Source organism: Festucalex cinctus, chromosome 1, assembly GCF_051991245.1.
Source record: "Festucalex cinctus isolate MCC-2025b chromosome 1, RoL_Fcin_1.0, whole genome shotgun sequence".
Taxonomy (NCBI): domain Eukaryota; kingdom Metazoa; phylum Chordata; class Actinopteri; order Syngnathiformes; family Syngnathidae; genus Festucalex; species Festucalex cinctus.
The window spans coordinates 64402487-64421796 of NC_135411.1; the positions used below are offsets into that span (position 1 = coordinate 64402487).

Consider the following 19310-nt stretch of genomic DNA (forward strand, 5'->3'; position numbering starts at 1 on the left):
TTATCTAGAAGAGGAAACATTGACATATTAAAAGGAACAAGGCTGGTTTGTTGTCTCATCACAGTTGTTTCATGGTAACCAAATGCAATGAAGGCATGCTGAAAACAGCGCACACACCCATCATAAATATAAATACGTTTTGGAAAACATTTGTAAAACAAATCTGACAGCACATTCAACCACATCAAAATGTTTACATTGTTATATCTTTGTTTATTGTATTTGTGTATTTTATTGCTTTCAAGCTATTCTGAATTTAGACGTTTGAATCTCAGCTTCGGCCTTCCTGTGTGGCATTTGCATGTTATCCTCGCTCATGTGAAATTTGCCTGTGGACTTTTTCTTTAATAAAAAAAAAAAAAACATGCTGAAAAACTCTGAATTGAGAATGTGAGTGTGATTTTTTTTGTCTGTGTCCTGTTGATTGACTATCGCAGTTCAGTGCTCTGCTTTCCCAAAATCTGCCGAGCCATGCTTCAGCTCACCCTTGACCCTAATGAGGAAAAGCGCTATAGAAAATGGATGGATGGATGGATGGATGGATGGATGGATGGATGGATGGATGGATGGATGGATGGATGGATGGATGGATGGATGATCATAATGAAGCTTTTCAACTCATTTCAACATAGTTCCTGGGCACCAAGATGGCGACAAAGCAGTCAATGAAGCTCCTCAACTCACTTCAACATGGGTCCTTGGGCACTATAGGGTGTCACAAGATGGTGGTAAAGTAAAAGCACCACATGAAACTCCTCAACTCATTTCATCATAGCTTGCTGGCTAACCAGATGATGTCAAAGCAAACCATTTTATGTTATGTAAGCTTGAACAGTAAACAGCAATAGGTGAGTTTTAGCTGTTATTTAGGGTTGAATGTTATCGTGGCTTTCGGTCTGACTAATTTGTATCTCCGCAATGGATACTGGTAATTGCATCTTTATAGTAAAGGCTGAAGTTGTGCATGTAGAAAGTTGAAAGGAACTAGATTGAGGTCAGACAGTGATATGATCATTTCAGAAGCTAATGATTAGTTCCTTTATGGAGCCCCAACAATTTGATCTATCATTTGACAGCCTATTAGTAAAACGGGCTAATAAGTAACTGACTGACCTCCATAACATCAAATAGTGAGTCTCACCTCACCACTGACGAGAATTCACCCACTCAGTCAGTGCCCATTGTGTGTGAGGACATGTCACATGTCCAATTTTGTACCAAAAATAGGTCATGCTTATTAGTGTTTTGTGGCACTATTGCTTAAGTCTTATTTTCAACCACACATTTACCCACTCGTGATTTATGATCGCTGATAAAACACACAAGTGATTCCGATTCATCAGACACTTGCACAATCTAATGAGTTCCAGTTTAATAGCTGTTCTTGAAAACAAAAACGGTTTGTAAATATGATAGCACCGTTTTGTGTGACACTTATTCATTTAACAAAATGATTACCATTGTGGTACTGCACTGCATCATATGGAGAGCTGTTTATGATATTTTGGCAACCTTATTTTGCTGTAAGAGGGCAAAAAATATATATACAAATTGTCCTTGTATGGGTTTCCTTTTGCATCCCAAAACCAAATTCATACAACTTTTAAGTTGTCCCGAGAGTGTGAAATTTTGTTTATGTCCTGTGACTGTTTGTTTGTTTGTTTGTTTGTTTGTTTGTTTGTTTGTTTGTTTGTTTGTTTGTTTGTTTGTTTGTTTTTGAGTCACCCCTTCCTTTTTCTGCTGTACTGAAAAACCGAAAAGAAATGGTTCAAGGAAATTTTATTCATTCAAGTTTAATCAGTGACACAAACAATTTGAGTTTTAAGAATTCTTGGTTTGACTAAAAAAAAAAACAATAAAAAAAACCTCAGATGTTCAATGTTTGGGTAACAAGTAAAGTTTTACTTAATAATCCTTTCTCTATATTAATTAATACGAGTTAAATCATGTTCAGCACCACTATCATTAAATTTTCTAATATACCTGTATATGTAAACAAAGCCTTTTGACTGATTCTTTCCAAATCCAGTGCTTCCCTCTAGTGGAAAATGTGACTCACTGACAACAAATTCAAGCAGGTTTATTTATTTATTTATTTATTTATTTGGGGGGGGGGCTTCAAATCTAATGGGCTACATTTTTCAGTAATGGTAAATGATAAATGGACTGCTTTTTATATAGTGCTTTAACTACACCATATGGTGCCCAAAGCGGTTAGTTTACAATGTCTCACAATCACCCATTCACACACACATTCAAACACCAGTGTTCTGCTGCCATGCAAGGCACTGCCAGGTCCACTGGGAGATAATCGGGGTCGGGGTTCGGTGTCTTGCTCAATGACACTTCGACATGGACGGATGTGAGACGACCACTCTACCACTGAGCCATGCCACCCCCAGTATTTCGAGAATTAATTCTTTCCACGTGTACGATTGTGAAGATTCGTTTTCAGGTTATTTGAGTTTTTATGTTAATGTTAATGTAAAACAAATCTAGTATAATTACAGTGCCATTCGATTAAGATAAAACAGATTGCTTCACTGTCAATACAATTATGTGATAATCCTAGCTAATTTGTACACCGCCAAACCCCGCCCGATCATGACGTCACTTGCTGGCCATCTTGGCTATGATTGGCTACCGGCCGAGTTTGACATTGTGAAAGAAACCCCACACATTTCACAAGATGTATTTTGGAAGGTGTGACATTTCCAATTGAATCTCTGAATATCAGGGCCGTGGACGTGAAGGAAAGACATGAACAAACGAAACCTTTTTAAAACGGAGGAGTCGAGTTCGTGGGAACTTTGTGCATTCATCCACTTATTTATTGATGCACATTCATTTTAACGACTGTAGAACCCTCTCGGAAGCCTCTCATTGACGCTTATGTTTGTGCACGTGTTCTTGAAGGAAAGTGGAAGTAAAACTGCTGGAATTAAACGAGAAGACAAAAAAAGAAGTCGCTAAATGGATGTCGACATCTCTCCGGACAGAAACATCCTGTGTCTGTTTGACGTGGATGGTACTCTCACACCACCCAGAGAGGTGAGCTGTTCAGCTGCTTATGCCTCACTTGGCTCACTGGTTACTGGTCACGACGTGTTTAAGTATTCTGCATAATTGTGTATTCGACTGGGAGATGTGTGCAAGCACGTGGTATATTTCGAACTAAAAAGATATGACAATCGCACAGTTGCGTTCAGTCGTTAAGTCACATAGTGTAGGTCTTAATCTTGCCTTTCTTGCAATACAGCAAAGTCACATAAGCATTGAATTAGGGTTTGATCGAATAACGCAGTAAGTAGTGTCTACTGCATCACATCTACACTATAGATGTCTCAACATTTATGAATTGATCCAAGGCCCATTTTACGTAAGAAACATCTCATCAGACATCACATCAGAGCACACCACCAAACAAAAATGTCTAATAAATGTCTATTGATCTCTCCATGATCTCAAAAATGTAGTTACTTGGTGTCAAATCTCTGCTTGTTTAGTAGAAGACTAGGGCTGCCTAGTTTGCATGAATAACAACAGGTCAACTCAATATACAGGTTAGTTGTACTTTCTGACACCCAGTGGAAGAGCATTTAATTGTTTCGACTGTCACTGTATGTCGCTGGAAAAGATAGATAAACAATGATACATAATTTTGCAAAACACCAGATAACCAGCTAACCATGGCACTAGACACAAATATCAGGAGTCAGGACACACTTCTTCAATCCACTAATTAATTAGCCTAGAATCCCTAGATGATGACAAATGTCCCCATATACAGACAATCTACCACCTTATAGAAAGTGTTTTCATAAGATTTGGAGCTGTTATTTTCTGATATTTTCACTTGTACAGTAATCTGACGTTTTCAAACTAAATTAATTGACGGCCTAGAAAAAATTATATAATGTATTTTCACTGATTGCGAGTGGGTCCAGAATGTTTTCCCATGATAAATGTGGTACTTCTTTCAGTTTCAGTTTCTTTCTATTTTAATGATGCATTGCACTCAGTTAATATGAGTTAATGATTTCATCTTTACATAGAGAAATTAGTATTTTCTCGAGTATCTTATTAGAGTATTTTGTCTTTAATTTTCAGAAAATAGACCCAGAGCTGGATAAGTTCTTCCAAGCGCTGAGAAGAAAAGTCAAGACTGGCATCGTCGGAGGGTCTGACTATTCCAAGATTGCGGAACAGCTCGGGGAAGGAGATGACGGTGAGTCAGTTTGTCGTGCAACTCATACTGCAAATAAGGCACAAAGTTATGTTTTTCATTCTACACCATAGACAGCCAGACTTCAATCTTTGGCCATAGTTTAGTTTGTGAGACAGACAAACTAAACTATCAGTAGATGCACAAGCCACACTTTCACGATCTAATGAAATTCAATACAAAGGACCTTATCAGAGATTCTACTTTGAACTGCACTGTGTCATACTGATAGATGTTTTCTCACATTTTGCCCCTCTTATATAAAGCTAATTAACCAAAACAAAACAAAAAATGGTATGACACCGTGTAGTCCTACATACCTCAAACTACCACCTACTGTGCAATCATTTCTGCTGGTCAGGGATTTAATCTTCTTCAACATTTTCCTTTTACAATCTTCCACTAAGTAAATATGCCTGAGCACGTTTAGCCGCATTTCACCTGTTTCCTCCTCTCTTGCAGTCATATACAAGTTTGATTATGTATTTGCTGAGAATGGCGCAGTGCAGTACAAAGATGGCAAACTTCGGGCAAAACATGTAAGTGACAGTGGTAGCAACTAAGTACATGTACTTATTACTTAATTGTACTTAAATAGATTTTTCAACTTCTGGCATTCACTTTTGCCACCATTGATGTTTTCCCTCAAGACCAGTTATCCTGTCGATTAATATCTTACCAACTGAAATGGTGAGAAACATGATTCCCATTTTCTTATTTGTCATCTTGACAGGCAATCCAGAACCATATTGGGGAGGAGTTGCTGCAGGACCTCATCAACTTCTGCTTGAGCTACATGGGGCTCATCAAACTGCCAAAGAAAAGGTCAAACAAACACACGCATATTTATCTGCATTCTTGTTATGCAACAATGCCACATTCCTCCTTCAGTCATCAGTGTGGACCTCATGGCAAAGCAAGACTCAAAAGTCCACCTGGCCATTTTGTATTATGTCATACTTCCATTCTTTCCTCTTCAATAATTGAATTAATCATAGTGCACTCAATTGAGTGCTCATCTCAAACATGTTGTGTCTAGAAGCTGTAATACAGAGTGAAAGAGGTCCTCTCATTGGAGGAAAAAAAAGGTTTTTCTGTGTCACTTTGAGCTTCTGTGAAAGATTTTGAAGAATGTCCTTTAACAAAGAATGCCTCTCTATTTACAGGGGAACGTTTATTGAGTTCAGGAATGGAATGCTTAACATTTCACCCATCGGTCGGAGCTGCACCTTGGAGGAACGAATTGAATTCTCTGAAATTGATAAGGTAAAATACTGTTATTGGAATGTAATTAGAATATTTAGCATCCATTTAGGACACTATATATTTTTGTTCTTTTTATTTCCATTTATATTTTTTTGTATTTAATGTTTGAATTATATTCTTATGTCTGTTTTTATTTTCACTTTTATTTATGCATTTATTTTTTATTTTGGTATTTTTTGATCCGCCATATAATCAAGTCACATACAGGCTATTGTCACTAAAGTACAGTGTTAGACAATGTGATGGTATTACTGCTTGACAACATTTAATTCATGAGATTGCTGTGTCATACCTTTTTGTTGATTATATGGAAATGGAACCTAATATTGACTCTTTGTCCCTGCTGTCTAGCAAATGATATACTGTATAGAGTTAGACAGTATGAAACGTTAAGTAGCAAAACATGATCAGTTAATATTTAATAGGTAAACAAACTGGTTTGTGAGTCATGAAAGGTGTTTAATTAAGCAGAGAGTTTAAACATTGCTGCACTTTCAGGACTTGGCTGCACATTGATGGATCACTCAAGTGAACAGAAGACATTTAACCGCTCAGCTTTGTGCTAAAATTCACCCAAATATTCTTTGATCATGACATATTTTAGAAGTCAGTCTGGGCTAAATCCGTTCCATCACACTTTCTATACAATATTTTGTCTTCACAGAGAGAAAAGATCAGGGAGAAATTTGTTGCTGCCCTGAAGGAGGAATTTGCTGGAAAGGGACTGAAGTTCACGAGAGGTGAGAGCGTCATAGGAAATGTTCATTTTCAAGAGAACATGTTAATGCATTTTGCAGTGCAGTTCAACAACAACAACAAAAAGAGCTTTATTATCCTTGTAAAGGCAGATTTTGAAAAAAAATGTATACATTTTGTTAAATTCTGCAAGTGTCTAATGTGATTCCGTCAGCTACAGTCAAGAATGCATATTCCCTCCCCCAGTGCATTAGAGGCTGGAGGCAAAAATCATCAGCGCCAACTGCCATAAATAGCTTAGCTGCCTTTCAACACGATGTGCAGACACTTTACTGCCACTTAAATGGATTAAATATAATGTACACACACGCATACTGTCTTTTACAGCAATTTTCTTTTCCATCAATAAAGATATGACTAAATGTTCTCAGAAAATATTTATTATATTAGGGGACAGCGGGGTTAAGTAGTGCCATTTTTTACTTAAAGTATCTTTCACGAAAGGGGATTACTGGAATCCCTCCAACTAAAATACGTTCATATAGTGTAGGATGTTGTGCATCCCTGGGAGCAATCACTTTGGATCTTCGATAAACTGTTTGAGAAATATAGCGTTAGAAAAAAAAAGTTTTGTTTTTTTTTTGGCACAACTAGCCCTCAGTGCGAGGTAGGTTGTGCCATTACTCAGAATTCAGTGGGCTAAATTGTTACATTAATGATAATAATAATAATAATAATAATAATAATAATAAAAGAAGTCATTCTAACCTCATAATCATAATTTAGGGGAAGTTGTGCCATTGGCATAATTTAACCCAGGTCCTTTGGCACAAATTAGCCCAAGCCCACCATTTTGCAAAAAAAATGCATCCCCCAGCTGTTTTGAGCCAGCATCATGCTAACCATAGACTTATGATGTAGCTAAAACGTGTGAAATGTTTTCAAAGTTGTCTGTAATTGTTCAAACACAGCCATAAAAAAAAGCTTAATCATAGAAATTTTACTTTGGAGGGCAGAAAAATGTTTTTGTTTTTTTTTTAACTTGCCTCTCAAGCCATTTCTCTCCCTTTTTTTTACTGGATGAGCAAAATGGGTGTCTCTTCAAAAATATGTGGTCACATGACCAACTTCTTCTCTGGTTTTCTAAATAATAGGGTCAAACTACTTGCCCCTTGGTACAAATTACCCCACTCTCCCCTATGACAATATCAAGATCAGATTGCTACCGTGGGGAAAGGTTGTGATGGCCTTGAATGCTTTATTTAAAAGTTATTAAGTGATTTATCAAGAAGACAAGTCAAAAATATTCTTTACAATAAAATATGGCCTACTAGTCTAATCACATTATTCTGATTAATATTGCGTTTGTGGAATATGAATAAAGCCGCAAAATCCACACGTTTTATTGCATTACCGGAGACGGCCATTTTGCCACATGCTATGAACTGAAAATGACATCACAGGTAACGACCAATCACGGCTCATCTTGGGAACATAATTTGACCAAACTCAGAAAACAGGTGAGCCTTGATTTGTCGTTACCTGCGCAACTGTGATGTCATTTTCAGTTGACAGCAAGTTGCTAAATGGCCACCCCGTGAAATTGATAAAAAAACAGGTGGATTTTGCTGCTTAATTCATATTCCACAAACACAATTGTAATCAGAATGCTGTGTTTAGACTAGGGGAAACATACATATTTTTGGAAAGATGTTTTTGGATTGACTGCTTTAAAAATGATCATGACGTACATACTATGAATATAAAGTATACCAGTAATTAGTTGTCAGCATTTTTATTTTTAGGTGAGTGTTATTAATTTCCCTTTTATGACTATAACCATAGAGAATACAAAATAATGATCCTAAATTCTAATTAGGACTGTAAAAAGGTACTAATTGAACTTGACCTCACTTTGATGTGCTGATGGATGGACTGACAATAAGACCTGAGTTGGAAGTGATGTGGTCAATTGAGGAGGCGTGCAAGGAAAGCAGCTTTCTGATTGGGTGGTTGCCCATCAGCTGGTGCCTTTATCACTTGTAACGAGGCTGAGAGACCCGGCATATGTTAGCAGGGAAGACAAGGCCATTTAAAGTTCAACATAGGTTCTCCTTTTTTCTTTTTTTTTTAAGTGTATTTATAAAGTTGGTGACCTAATAAAAACGAATTTTAATGAGGTGTTTATGAATGTCTTTATTACATTAGCGCCGGTTCCAAAACATTCAGGTTGTGTTTGGACGACACGTTGACTTGGTGATTGCAGTGTTTGCTCGTCTGCCAACAAATGTACTGAAGTGTGAGAAGAAAAACCGGTCTGTCCGCTGAACTAAAAAGTTAAGAGCCACCATCAGTGAGTCACAGACCTTGCTGTGATGCTTTAACGTCATTTGTTCTGCAAAGATGAACACAGCAAAGGGAGAGTGGCGTGTTTACAGGAAGAAGAGTCAAGGGTGCATTTGACAGCATATGGCAGGCGCTAATGGTGTTGTTTTGTCACGTTTGTCCCCATCAAAAACAGGATTTGCTTACATCTTTTTAAAACTGTCAATAAAATACAATACAATATTAATATCGTTGTCTTTCTTAGGCGGTCTCATCAGCTTTGACGTGTTTCCAGAAGGCTGGGACAAGAGGTTGTGTCTGGATCTGCTGGAAAGTGACAGCCTGGACGCCATCTATTTCTTTGGCAATGAGACGTCAGATGTATGTTTTATTTGTTTAATTTGGATACTCACACCATCCGTTATCATATTACACACAATGTATGTAGACCACATGAGCATGAGCAGTCTGTCACTAAATTAGGTCCAACCGCATAATAGTAGGATGCAGTTGACGCCACTCCAGTCGCATAAAAATTTGAATAACTTCTTCTTCAGTAAAGTACAAAGAAAGATGATCAATAAATGTTGAATCTCAGTTGTTAATAGACATTTCAACTCTAATCCAAAAGGCTTCTTCACTTCTACATTTGAGGCGTGGAATCCCTAATTTCTTAGTTGGACAGTCGTTTCACGAGTACGCTTTACAATTGCGGACTCCACACACCAAGAATTTCAAACTGAAGAAGCATTTCGGGTTAAAGGTTTCCACAAACAGCAAGTGCAGTTCCTCATGTCAACCTTTGCGGATTGCAAGGAGATGGATGACTGGCAAGCCGCAAACGGAGTGTGCAAGTAAGTGTTCAACATGTCATTTATCATCGTCCTCAAATAACCCGTAATACAACCAATCAGCTTCCATTCATCCTCACATTCACTGTATGTAGAGTGCTAAACCTTGCGGCGCGTTTATTGTTTTTAGCTCATGCCAAAGAGGTAATTGCAGTTTTGGAGTCAGGCCAGGTTGTAAACATTGGACATCAGTGAAAGAGTGGATGATAACGTTGAAGTGAAACCATATACAGTAAACGACTGGAAAGAAACGCTTGTATCACAGTTCCCAATGTTTCATTGTGTAAATTATCAAGATCTGTCAGCCATATATTTACAAATGGCTGCTTATGTTTGGTGTAATGGTTGCAAGGCGTTTTGGAGGGACTTGTTTAGCAGTTGAATGAGCCGTGAAATGGTTTTAAGCAGCAAAATATAATGGACAAAGGAGTTGAACATATGACCACTAGGGGGAACCAGAATACATAATAAACAACTGCAGTCTAGACAGTGGGAATGGGATTAAGTTTTGAATAGGAAGGGGAGTCTGCAATATACGCAAAAGGAGGTGGATTAGCTTAAAACAACTCAAATTAATCACATTGAAAACGGTAAAACCATGCAAACTGAAATGTACAAAATATGTGACAGTTTAATTATTTTAAATGATAAAATGGAATATTTAGAAGGACAGTGTAAAAGAAACAATCTGATTATTGATGGAATTGAAGAATCACCAGGAGAAACATGGACAGACACCGAAGATAAAGTAATGAAACTATTCAGAGACAAATTACAATTTCAGGAGAAGATAGAATTGGAGCGTGTGTATCGGACTGGCAAACGGGAAACTGGGAGGACCAGACCCAGGACAATTACAGTTAAATTTGAAAAATACAAAGATAAAACAAAAATTCTACAAAAAACAAAACATCTTAAGGGCACAAACATATACATAAATGAGGATTTTACTGATATTGTTCGAAAAAAACGGAAAGAACTTATACCAGAAATGAAAGCAGCACGGGAAAGAGGAGAGATTGCCTACCTAAAATACGACAAGCTTATAATTCATCCCCGTACAAGCACACCCAGACACTTGCACCAACACAACTCATCAATAAAATGAAGGAAGACACAATACACTTGATGACGAAAAGTTGACAAATACTAGAATGGAAAATCTATACCCAAACACAAAAAAATTACAAATATTTGATTATACGGAACATAAGACATCTGATCCAGAAAATGGCATTGACCCAGATAAATTTTTATGTAGTAACAACTATGACCTTGCCTGCGAGTACCACACTAATGAGCAATTCAATGCAAATGTAAGTAAGGATTTTCGTGCATTCTCAATCATACATTTTAATAGTAGAAGTCTATATAAAAACTTTACAGAAATTAAAAAATGCTTGAGTAAAATAAATAAATTCCAAATTATAGCCATATCAGAGACATGGCTTGATAATGAGAAAATAAGCGATATAGAAATGGAAGGATATGAATTGTTTACAATGAATAGGGAAAACAGAAGGGGAGGAGGAGTTGCAATATATGTTGATAAGGTTTTCAAATGTAGTAAAATTGAACATCTAACTACTACTGTGGATAATGTAATGGAATGTGTAACTATTGAAGTTCATATAAAAAATATGTCAAACGTAATTATAAGTTGTATATATAGGACACCAGGATCATGTCTTGATACATTTAACGATAAGTTAACAGATATCCTTAGTTATACAAATGATAAAAAATTGCGAATATTGTGTGGTGATTTTAACATTGATTTATTAAATCCTAATGGACATCAGAAAACAACTGATTTTATAAATATGATGTATAGTAATAGTTTATTTCCTGTTATTATAAAACCTAGTAGAATAACAATCGATACAGCTACACTAATTGATAATATATTCACAAATAAAATTGACCTTAAAATAGAAAGTGGACTCCTTATTGATATAAGTGATCACCTCCCGATCTTTGCGATGTTTTCTGATTATTTTGATAAAAAAATGAAGCCGACTACTTACACATTTGAAACTAGAGTAAGAACTCCGTGCTCCATGGCTGCCTTTAAGTTGTATTTAGAGAAACACAACTGCTCTGAGGTTTATTCAAATAACGATCCTGATACTGCATATAGTGAATTTCAGTCAACTATTATCTCTTTATATAATAAACATTGTCCATTAATTAAAATTACAAGAAAGTATAAAGGTCCAAATAAGGTATGGATGACGAAGGGGATACAGAATGCATGTAAAAAGAAAAATAATTTATATAAAAGATTTATTAAATTGAGAACTGTGGAAGCTGAAACAAAGTACAAGATCTATAAAAATAAATTAGCAAATATTATTCGAATAAGAAAGAAAGATTACTATGAATTATTAGAACAGAATAAAAGCAATACACAAGAAATATGGAAAACACTAAATCATGTAATTAAAAAAAGTTCTAAAAAAACAAATTTTCCACAATATTTTATAAAAGATAACGATATGGTAATTGATGACATTTCTGACATAGCTAATAATTTTAATGAATATTTAGTTAACGTGGGCAGCAACTTGGCAAACAAAATCCCAGAGCCAAGAAACAAACGTGAAATAGATAAGAACATTGTAAATAATTCATCCACAATGTTTCTTAATGATGTGAATGATATAGAAGTATTAAATGTTGTGAAAACATTAAAAAATAAAAAGTCTACTGACTGTCTTAACATTGATATGACATTAGTAAAAAGTATTATAGAATATATTGTACAACCTTTTACATATATTTGTAATTTATCATTTAAAACTGGTATATTTCCATCAAAAATGAAGATAGCCAAAGTCATTCCTGTTTATAAAAGTGGAGAAAAACACAGTTTAATAATTACAGACCAATATCATTGTTGCCACAGTTCTCAAAAATTCTAGAAAAATTATTTTCATACAGACTGGATAATTTTATTGAGAAACATAAGCTCTTAAGTGAAACTCAATATGGGTTTAGAGAAAAACGGACCACCTCAATGGCAGTCATGGAGCTTGTAGAAGCAATATCTACCGAAATAGATAATAAAAAATTTACTGTTGGGATTTTTATGGATTTAAAAAAAAGCTTTTGATACTATAGATCATTCTATATTAATGAATAAATTAAAGAAATATGGAATAAGAGGTTTAGCTTATAAGTGGATGAAAAGTTATTTGGAAAATAGATATCAGTATGTGCAGTTTAATAATGTACAATCAGAACACATGAAGATCACTCATGGAGTTCCCCAAGGGTCTGTGCTCGGCCCTAAATTATTTATACTGTATATAAATGATATTTGCTGTGCCTCAAAAATATTGAAAAGTGTCTTATTTGCTGATGATACAACTTTCTATTGTTCAGGAGAAAACCTGAAGCAGCTTCTGACTACTGTGGAGTATGAATTGAATATATTAAAAAACTGGTTTTGACACGAAGCGAGGAGGTAGGACCCAGACGCAGGATAAGGTAGGCCACAGAGGCAACAGGTTTTATTGCCGGGCAGCAGCAGTCTCCTCTCACACTGAGAGGAGAAAGGGGGAATCAAAAAGGTGGAGAACAAAAAACGCTCCACTGGGGAGGAAAAAACAGGCACAAGGCAAAAGGGGTAACTGAAGGCGCTCCACTGGAGGAAAAGGCACAAAAACAAGACAAGGCACAAAAGCAAGGCAAAACAAGGCAACAGGAACAAGTAACAAGGACTCCAGGACTGTGGGACGCTTCCATGCACTAACTGTGTGTGTGATTCTGAAAAGTTCCTTGCCGTTCAGCGCTCGAGCCTGGATGGTTGACAGAAGTGGCTCGGTGGAGACTCGTAGTTGCCTCACGAGCTCCCAGTCCATGAGGCTCTCGTCGGAACCGGAATCGATGAGGGCTGACAGATTTGTGGTGACATTGTGGTGGTTTATCTGCATTTGCGTGAGCCTGTGGTTCTTGGCGGGTCGGGGTGACGGAGGACTCACCGGTGACCCGCTCTTCGTGGTGCAGGATCCCACTAGGTGGCCAAGACCACCACAATAGAAGCATCGGCCCTCTCGGCGGCAGCGCTGTCGCTCCTCGGGCGTTAGCCGGGCCCTTCCCAGTTGCATGGGTTCCTCTCTGGCGAAGTCCACCTCTCCTGGTTCAGGTCGGGAAGGAAGGATGGGTTGCGGCCTTCCGGGCCCCGGTGGTCGTGACCAGGGGGTGGGTTCCTCCCTCCTTCGGAGTCCGCCGATCTTAGCCAGTTCCCGGCGACGATGATCGGTGCGGATGGTGAGGGAAATCAAGGCGTCCAAGTCCGCGGGGAGATCTACGGGAACCAGAAGCTCTTGAATGGCGGGTGAGAGTCCTTTCAGAAAATGGTCGTGAAGTGCGATGGCGTTCCAGCCACTGCTCGTTGCCAACGTTCGAAAGCGAACTGCATAGTCGCTGACAGATTCGTTGCCTTGCTGAAGTCGGCTCAGTGCTCGTGCCTTCTCTCGGTCATTGTTTTCTGGATCAAAGACTTGGCGCAAAGCGATTCGAAAGTCCTGTACGCTTTGGCAGACCGAGGAACCCCTGGCCCATTCCGCGGTCGCCCAGGTTTTGGCCCGTCCCGTCAGGTGAGACAACATGAAGGCCACTCGGGATCGGGCTGTGGGAAATGCCTGTGGTAACTGTTCAAAATGAATGTCACATTCTGTGAGGAAAGTCTGACAGCGTCCGGGTTCACCGGAGTATCGTTCTGGGGAGGCCAGTCTCAATCCTACCCCGGTGAATGGCGTGGTCGGTACAGAGAACTCAGGGTGAGGAATCTGTCCAGTGGGAGCTGGCGCTCGACGCCGTGAAAGGCCTACCAGCTCGTGGACCTGGCTGGTCAATTCCTCCATCCGGGACAGCATGGTCTGTTGGATCCGGTCCTGGTTGTTGAGCCGGGCCTCCTGGCTCTGCAGTGCGGCCTCGACCATGCCTGCTGGGTCCATGCTGGCCGAAGTGTACTGACAAGGCGGGGTCAAGTAGGACTCAGACGCAGGCGTAAGGTAGGCCACCAAGGCAGCAGGTTTATTTCCGGCCAACAGTGGTCTCCTCTCAAACCGAGAGGAGAACAGGGAGGGGAAAAAGTGGAGAACAAAAAGCGCTCCACTAGGGAGGAAAAAACAGGCAAAAGGTACTGGGGACAACAGCAAGCGCTCCGCTAGGGAGGAAAAAGGGCACAAGGCAAAAGGGGTAACTAAAGGCGCTCCAAAAGGGAGGAAAAGGCACAAAAACAAGGCAACAACGCTAGGCAACATGAACGAGGACATAAGGACTGTGGACGCTTCCATGCACTGACGGTGTGTGTGACACTTCGGCCCTGAGGGGAGAATGCAGGTGGCTTTTATTGTGAGTCTTGATTGGTGGCAGGTGGTGGTAATCATGGGCGGGGACCGGTAATTAGGGAGCGGCAGGAAGGGCAAGTGACCTGGGGTGAGAGGAGAGTTAGGATTTTCAAAACAAGACAGGAAACATGAACACAAAAATAAAAGCATGGGCCGTCACGCCGGTGGCGGCGTGACAGGTTTGATGTAAATAAATTATCATTGAATTTAAATAAAACCAAGTTCATAGTTTTTGGCACGAGACAAATCACTCCTCAAGTCAAAATTATGGTGAATTCAATTGAAATAGAAAGGGTGAATGAACATAAATTCCTTGGAATTATTATCGATGATAAATTATGTTGGAAGCCACACATAGAAACTGTTAAAAGGAAAATGTCAAAAATCATAGGGATACTCTATAAAAGTAAGGATGTTTTAAACATGAAATCATTATATATATTATATAGTTCATTATTATTACCATATTTGACCTATTGTGTGGAATTATGGGGAATGGCATATAAAACAAATACTAACACCGTTTTCAAATTGCAAAAGAAAGCTATAAGAATTATTAATGGATCAAAGTATACAGAGCCAACACATCCACTATTTATTAAATTAAATGCAATGAAATTTTATGACTTGGTGGATTTTAAAATAGCACAAATAATGTATAAAGTTTATAACAATTTACTCTGCCGCAGTACTCAGAAGTTATTTGAAATTAGACACAGTCCTTATGATATAAGGGGTACAAGTGTGTACAAAAAACCCAAAACAAGAACAAATATTAAGCAAAGGTGTGTATCTGTAAAAGGTGTTGATCTGTGGAATCATTTGGGAATTGCTCTGAAAAATTGTGATTCAATGCTGGAGTTTAAAAAAATGTTTAAAAGTAAAGTTCAAAAAAATTATCTATGTCAAACCAGTATATGAAAAATGTACATGTGAGTATGTGTAAGTGATCTAGATAGGTATTATGGTATATGTTTAGTAAATTTATGTATATATGTTTTTGGTAAATGTGAATAGGTTAAGTGCACTTGTGTATATATATATATATATATAACTTGGGTTATATATATCATTTATTATTTTATTATTATTTTTAATAATCAGTAAATTAAAATTGTATTAATAATGAAATAAGTTTAAATATATTTAGTAAAAGGGGTAGGACTAGATAAGTTTTTAACTTCTTCCTACTCCCTTTTGAACATGTAAGTTATGATTAATTGAATGATTGTTATTGGGATTTTCTTCTCTTTTGATTGTTGTTGTTTTTTGAAAAAAAGAAGAAAAAAAAAAAAAAAAAAGAATACAAATGCAGTACTTTAGATTGCGCAGGTGTACCTAATGATGTGGCCTATGAGAGTATGTCATGCGAATTTAAATAACGTAAATTTTAATGACTTTTTTCTAAACTGATTAATATTGCATTTGTGAAACCTTAATTAATCAGCAAAATCCAGCCGTTTTTATCCATCTCAGTGGGAGGCCATTTTGCCACTTGCTGTCAACTGAAAAAAAAGCATCACTGCTCATTGCTCAGGGCTCAGGCAACAAACAATCATGGAAATTAGCCTAATTCATATTCCACAAACACAACATTAATCAGAATATCGTGTTAAGACTACTGGGGGCACATATGGCATATTATTATCAAGATAATTGTTGAGTTGACGTCCCTTTTAACATGTTGGTGCAATTCCATTGTATTAAAGTTCTTCTTTTCCTGATAATGTCTAATATGATGCACATTTTGAATTTGAACAAGATGAATTCTCGTGGTATTTGTGAGTTCACAAACTCCTGAGACTACATCTTGTACCGCTCCCGCAGATAACTGCCTTTGGTTCGGACCAATCACAGAGCGACATTGTGTTTGGGGGCGGGATATGCAACTGTGGCGAAACCAGGAAGCCAGCACCGATGCCGGAGCTAACAAACAAACCTAACATGGACGAATGGCACTACAATTAATTCTGTTCTCGCAGAATTACTCACCGTTTCATTGTTGAATGTTGAACAGCGAGGGGAGCTTCGTGCATTTCTAGCTGGTATGATGTTCGTGCTTTTCCCCCCTTCGACAATAACTCGGAACGGACACAAACGGATTTTAATCCGTGGCTGTAATTGGTTAAAACAAACGTGTGGGATGTCGCATCGTCCAATCAGCTCAAATTATTGTACAGAATGTCCCGCCTTTTCCCGACGAAATTACTGTGGAGCGGTATTACCAGGTTAAAAATCAATTAAAATGCATTTGAATAAATTAGTGTGTTATAGAAAAACAAATATTACACTTCCTATAGTGTTTAGGGTAGCAGAGAAGCCCTTGTTGGCCTTGCATTGCAATCCCACCACTGAATCTCAGGTATCCAGGTGTCATGCTGTGAAAGTCATACTGTATTAAGTCGAGGTCAGATTAAGAGTGACTGACAGATACAAAATGAGGCCGTACTAATCTTCTCTCATTGCCATTGGTCTCTCTTTTGCTTAGGGAGGAAACGATTATGAAATCTTTAACGACCCACGTACGATCGGCTTCACAGTCTACTCTCCACAAGACACCGCCAGGCTGTGTCGGCGACTTTTCTTTGATGAATCCTGATGTTATTTTCACAGCTCAAAGTACTCTGCTGCCGAGTAGTTCTTAAAGCTGCTGAATATCAACCAGTGGATCCAGGTTGGTTCTGAACTACTGAAAATACACCACACTACTGATTTTCTCCATATGAATGATATGATTGCTTTAGGGGGGAAAAAAAACAAGAGAAAATTGCTAAAGATGCATGACTCACAAGAAATAACAGAGAAACTGTTCCATATTCTGTATAAGAAAGATGGAAAATGATAAAGTTACCAACTCAATTCTGACATTCTCTCAAAGTGAACTGAGAGATGAGTGTGCAGACAGAAAAGTCTGGGATTGATTGACAACGATATGAATCAATGACTCTCAAAATGAATGTATACGCTGTGTTTCATGATTGATGCATTTGGTAAGAATTGATGGGGACGGGATATTAACTCATTAGCTCCCAAAGACGTATAAATACGTTCTCTTTTAAATATTGCCAGTGTCCCAAAGACATATTTATACGTTTTTAATGTTTTTTGTTTTTTGTTATGCTAGAGCTTTGATGCAGCCTCTGAACTGAAGATAACGGTTGAAACAATCTTAGTTATTACAATAACGGGCAGAAGGTGGCAGCAGAGTATAAAAGATCAACTAGTGCCATGCTGCAACAAGCTTTTTTTGCCCACACAATTTTAAACAGATTTGTAAATAATGATGAAACTTAGCTATATTCTAATGCTAATATTACTGCAAAACGGAAACAGATAGATAGAAATATACTTTTTTATCCCCCCTGAGGAATCAAATCAAAATCAGTCAAAATACAGCAAAACAGCAGGGACCGAAGGGGTTTTTCTTCAGTGAAAATGGCTGGGAGTGAATGAGTTAATAAGCCATGGCTTCAACCCGTCAGCCATTCTTTCGGATGTTAATGTTGCAAATGATGTGATCGATGAAATGCGTTGTAATAATGAGCCCCAAAGAGGGAAAAAATTTATTCAAAGGAAAGTTTTTTTTCTTATTAAGAATTCTTAAAAATATATACAGTACAATCCTAAAAAGGACGTGAAAGCCAATATGTCTTTTCTCCTTCAAGGTACAGACATTCCAGGTTCGTTATTGTCTCTGAGCTCTCTGTCTCTGATGTGTTATTTATTCACTTATTTGCTTTTATCCAGTTTTTATAAAGTATAAATGAATTTGAACCTTCGAATTACAGCGAATTAAGCTTCTGTGATTAAGTCACAATACAAACTTGAATGAGTCTTTTTAGAAGCTATTTTCTTATCATTTTACTATTCTGTCAAAAGCTTAATCGAGTCCAGAGGAATAATCACTACATTAATGACTAATAATGAAATGTTAATTTAAATGTGTAGAACTGTCAACCTTGAAATGAGGAGTATGAAGCCTGCACTGTATAAAAGTAATTTGGTTTTCTTCATTATTTGAATATATGGGTAACTAATAAATTGCTTTGACATCATTTCTCATTGCTCAGCTGTTTTATTTGGATCATCATTAAGTGAATTATTGACAGAAAATATGACATGTATTATGCCTGTTAGCCACACTTGTGGCCTATGTATGCACACGCTGCCAGTGGTATACCATCCAATTCCAAACCCTTCATAAACTACAACACAATCAAAACTCTGCTGCCCGCCTCCTCATCCACACTCGTTCCTGTGAACACATCACACCTGTCCTTCAAAACCTCCACTGACTCCCCATCCCTCAACGGATCCATTTGGAAATGCTTTTAATTACATTCTAAGCTTTCCATAATCTGGCCTCTCCATGTGTCTCCACCACCACACTACAGCCATTTAATGCCATTTAATGTTTAGACATTGTTTACATTGTGAATGCTTAGTTTATGGTTTGGACTTTTTGAAGCATTTTTGTACTGATTTTATCATTGTCTTCAATTTTGGGGGGCTTTCTGTGAAGCGTCTTTAAGTATCTTGAAAAGCGCTATACAAAATAATTGTATTAGTAGTAGTAGTAGTAAGCAG

General features: G+C 37.7%; 1 protein-coding gene across 1 annotated transcript; it reads left to right on the plus strand.

The window, feature by feature from the left end:
* Positions 1 to 2666: 2666 nt before the first annotated feature.
* On the plus strand, positions 2667 to 18778 carry pmm1 (phosphomannomutase 1). Its single transcript, XM_077502121.1, has 8 exons — positions 2667 to 3051; positions 4111 to 4228; positions 4688 to 4764; positions 4959 to 5050; positions 5392 to 5491; positions 6156 to 6231; positions 8778 to 8893; positions 17212 to 18778. Exons 1-8 carry the CDS (start codon positions 2974 to 2976, stop codon positions 17320 to 17322), a joined length of 768 nt encoding a protein of 255 aa, XP_077358247.1. The 5' UTR covers positions 2667 to 2973; the 3' UTR covers positions 17323 to 18778.
* Positions 18779 to 19310: the final 532 nt, after the last annotated feature.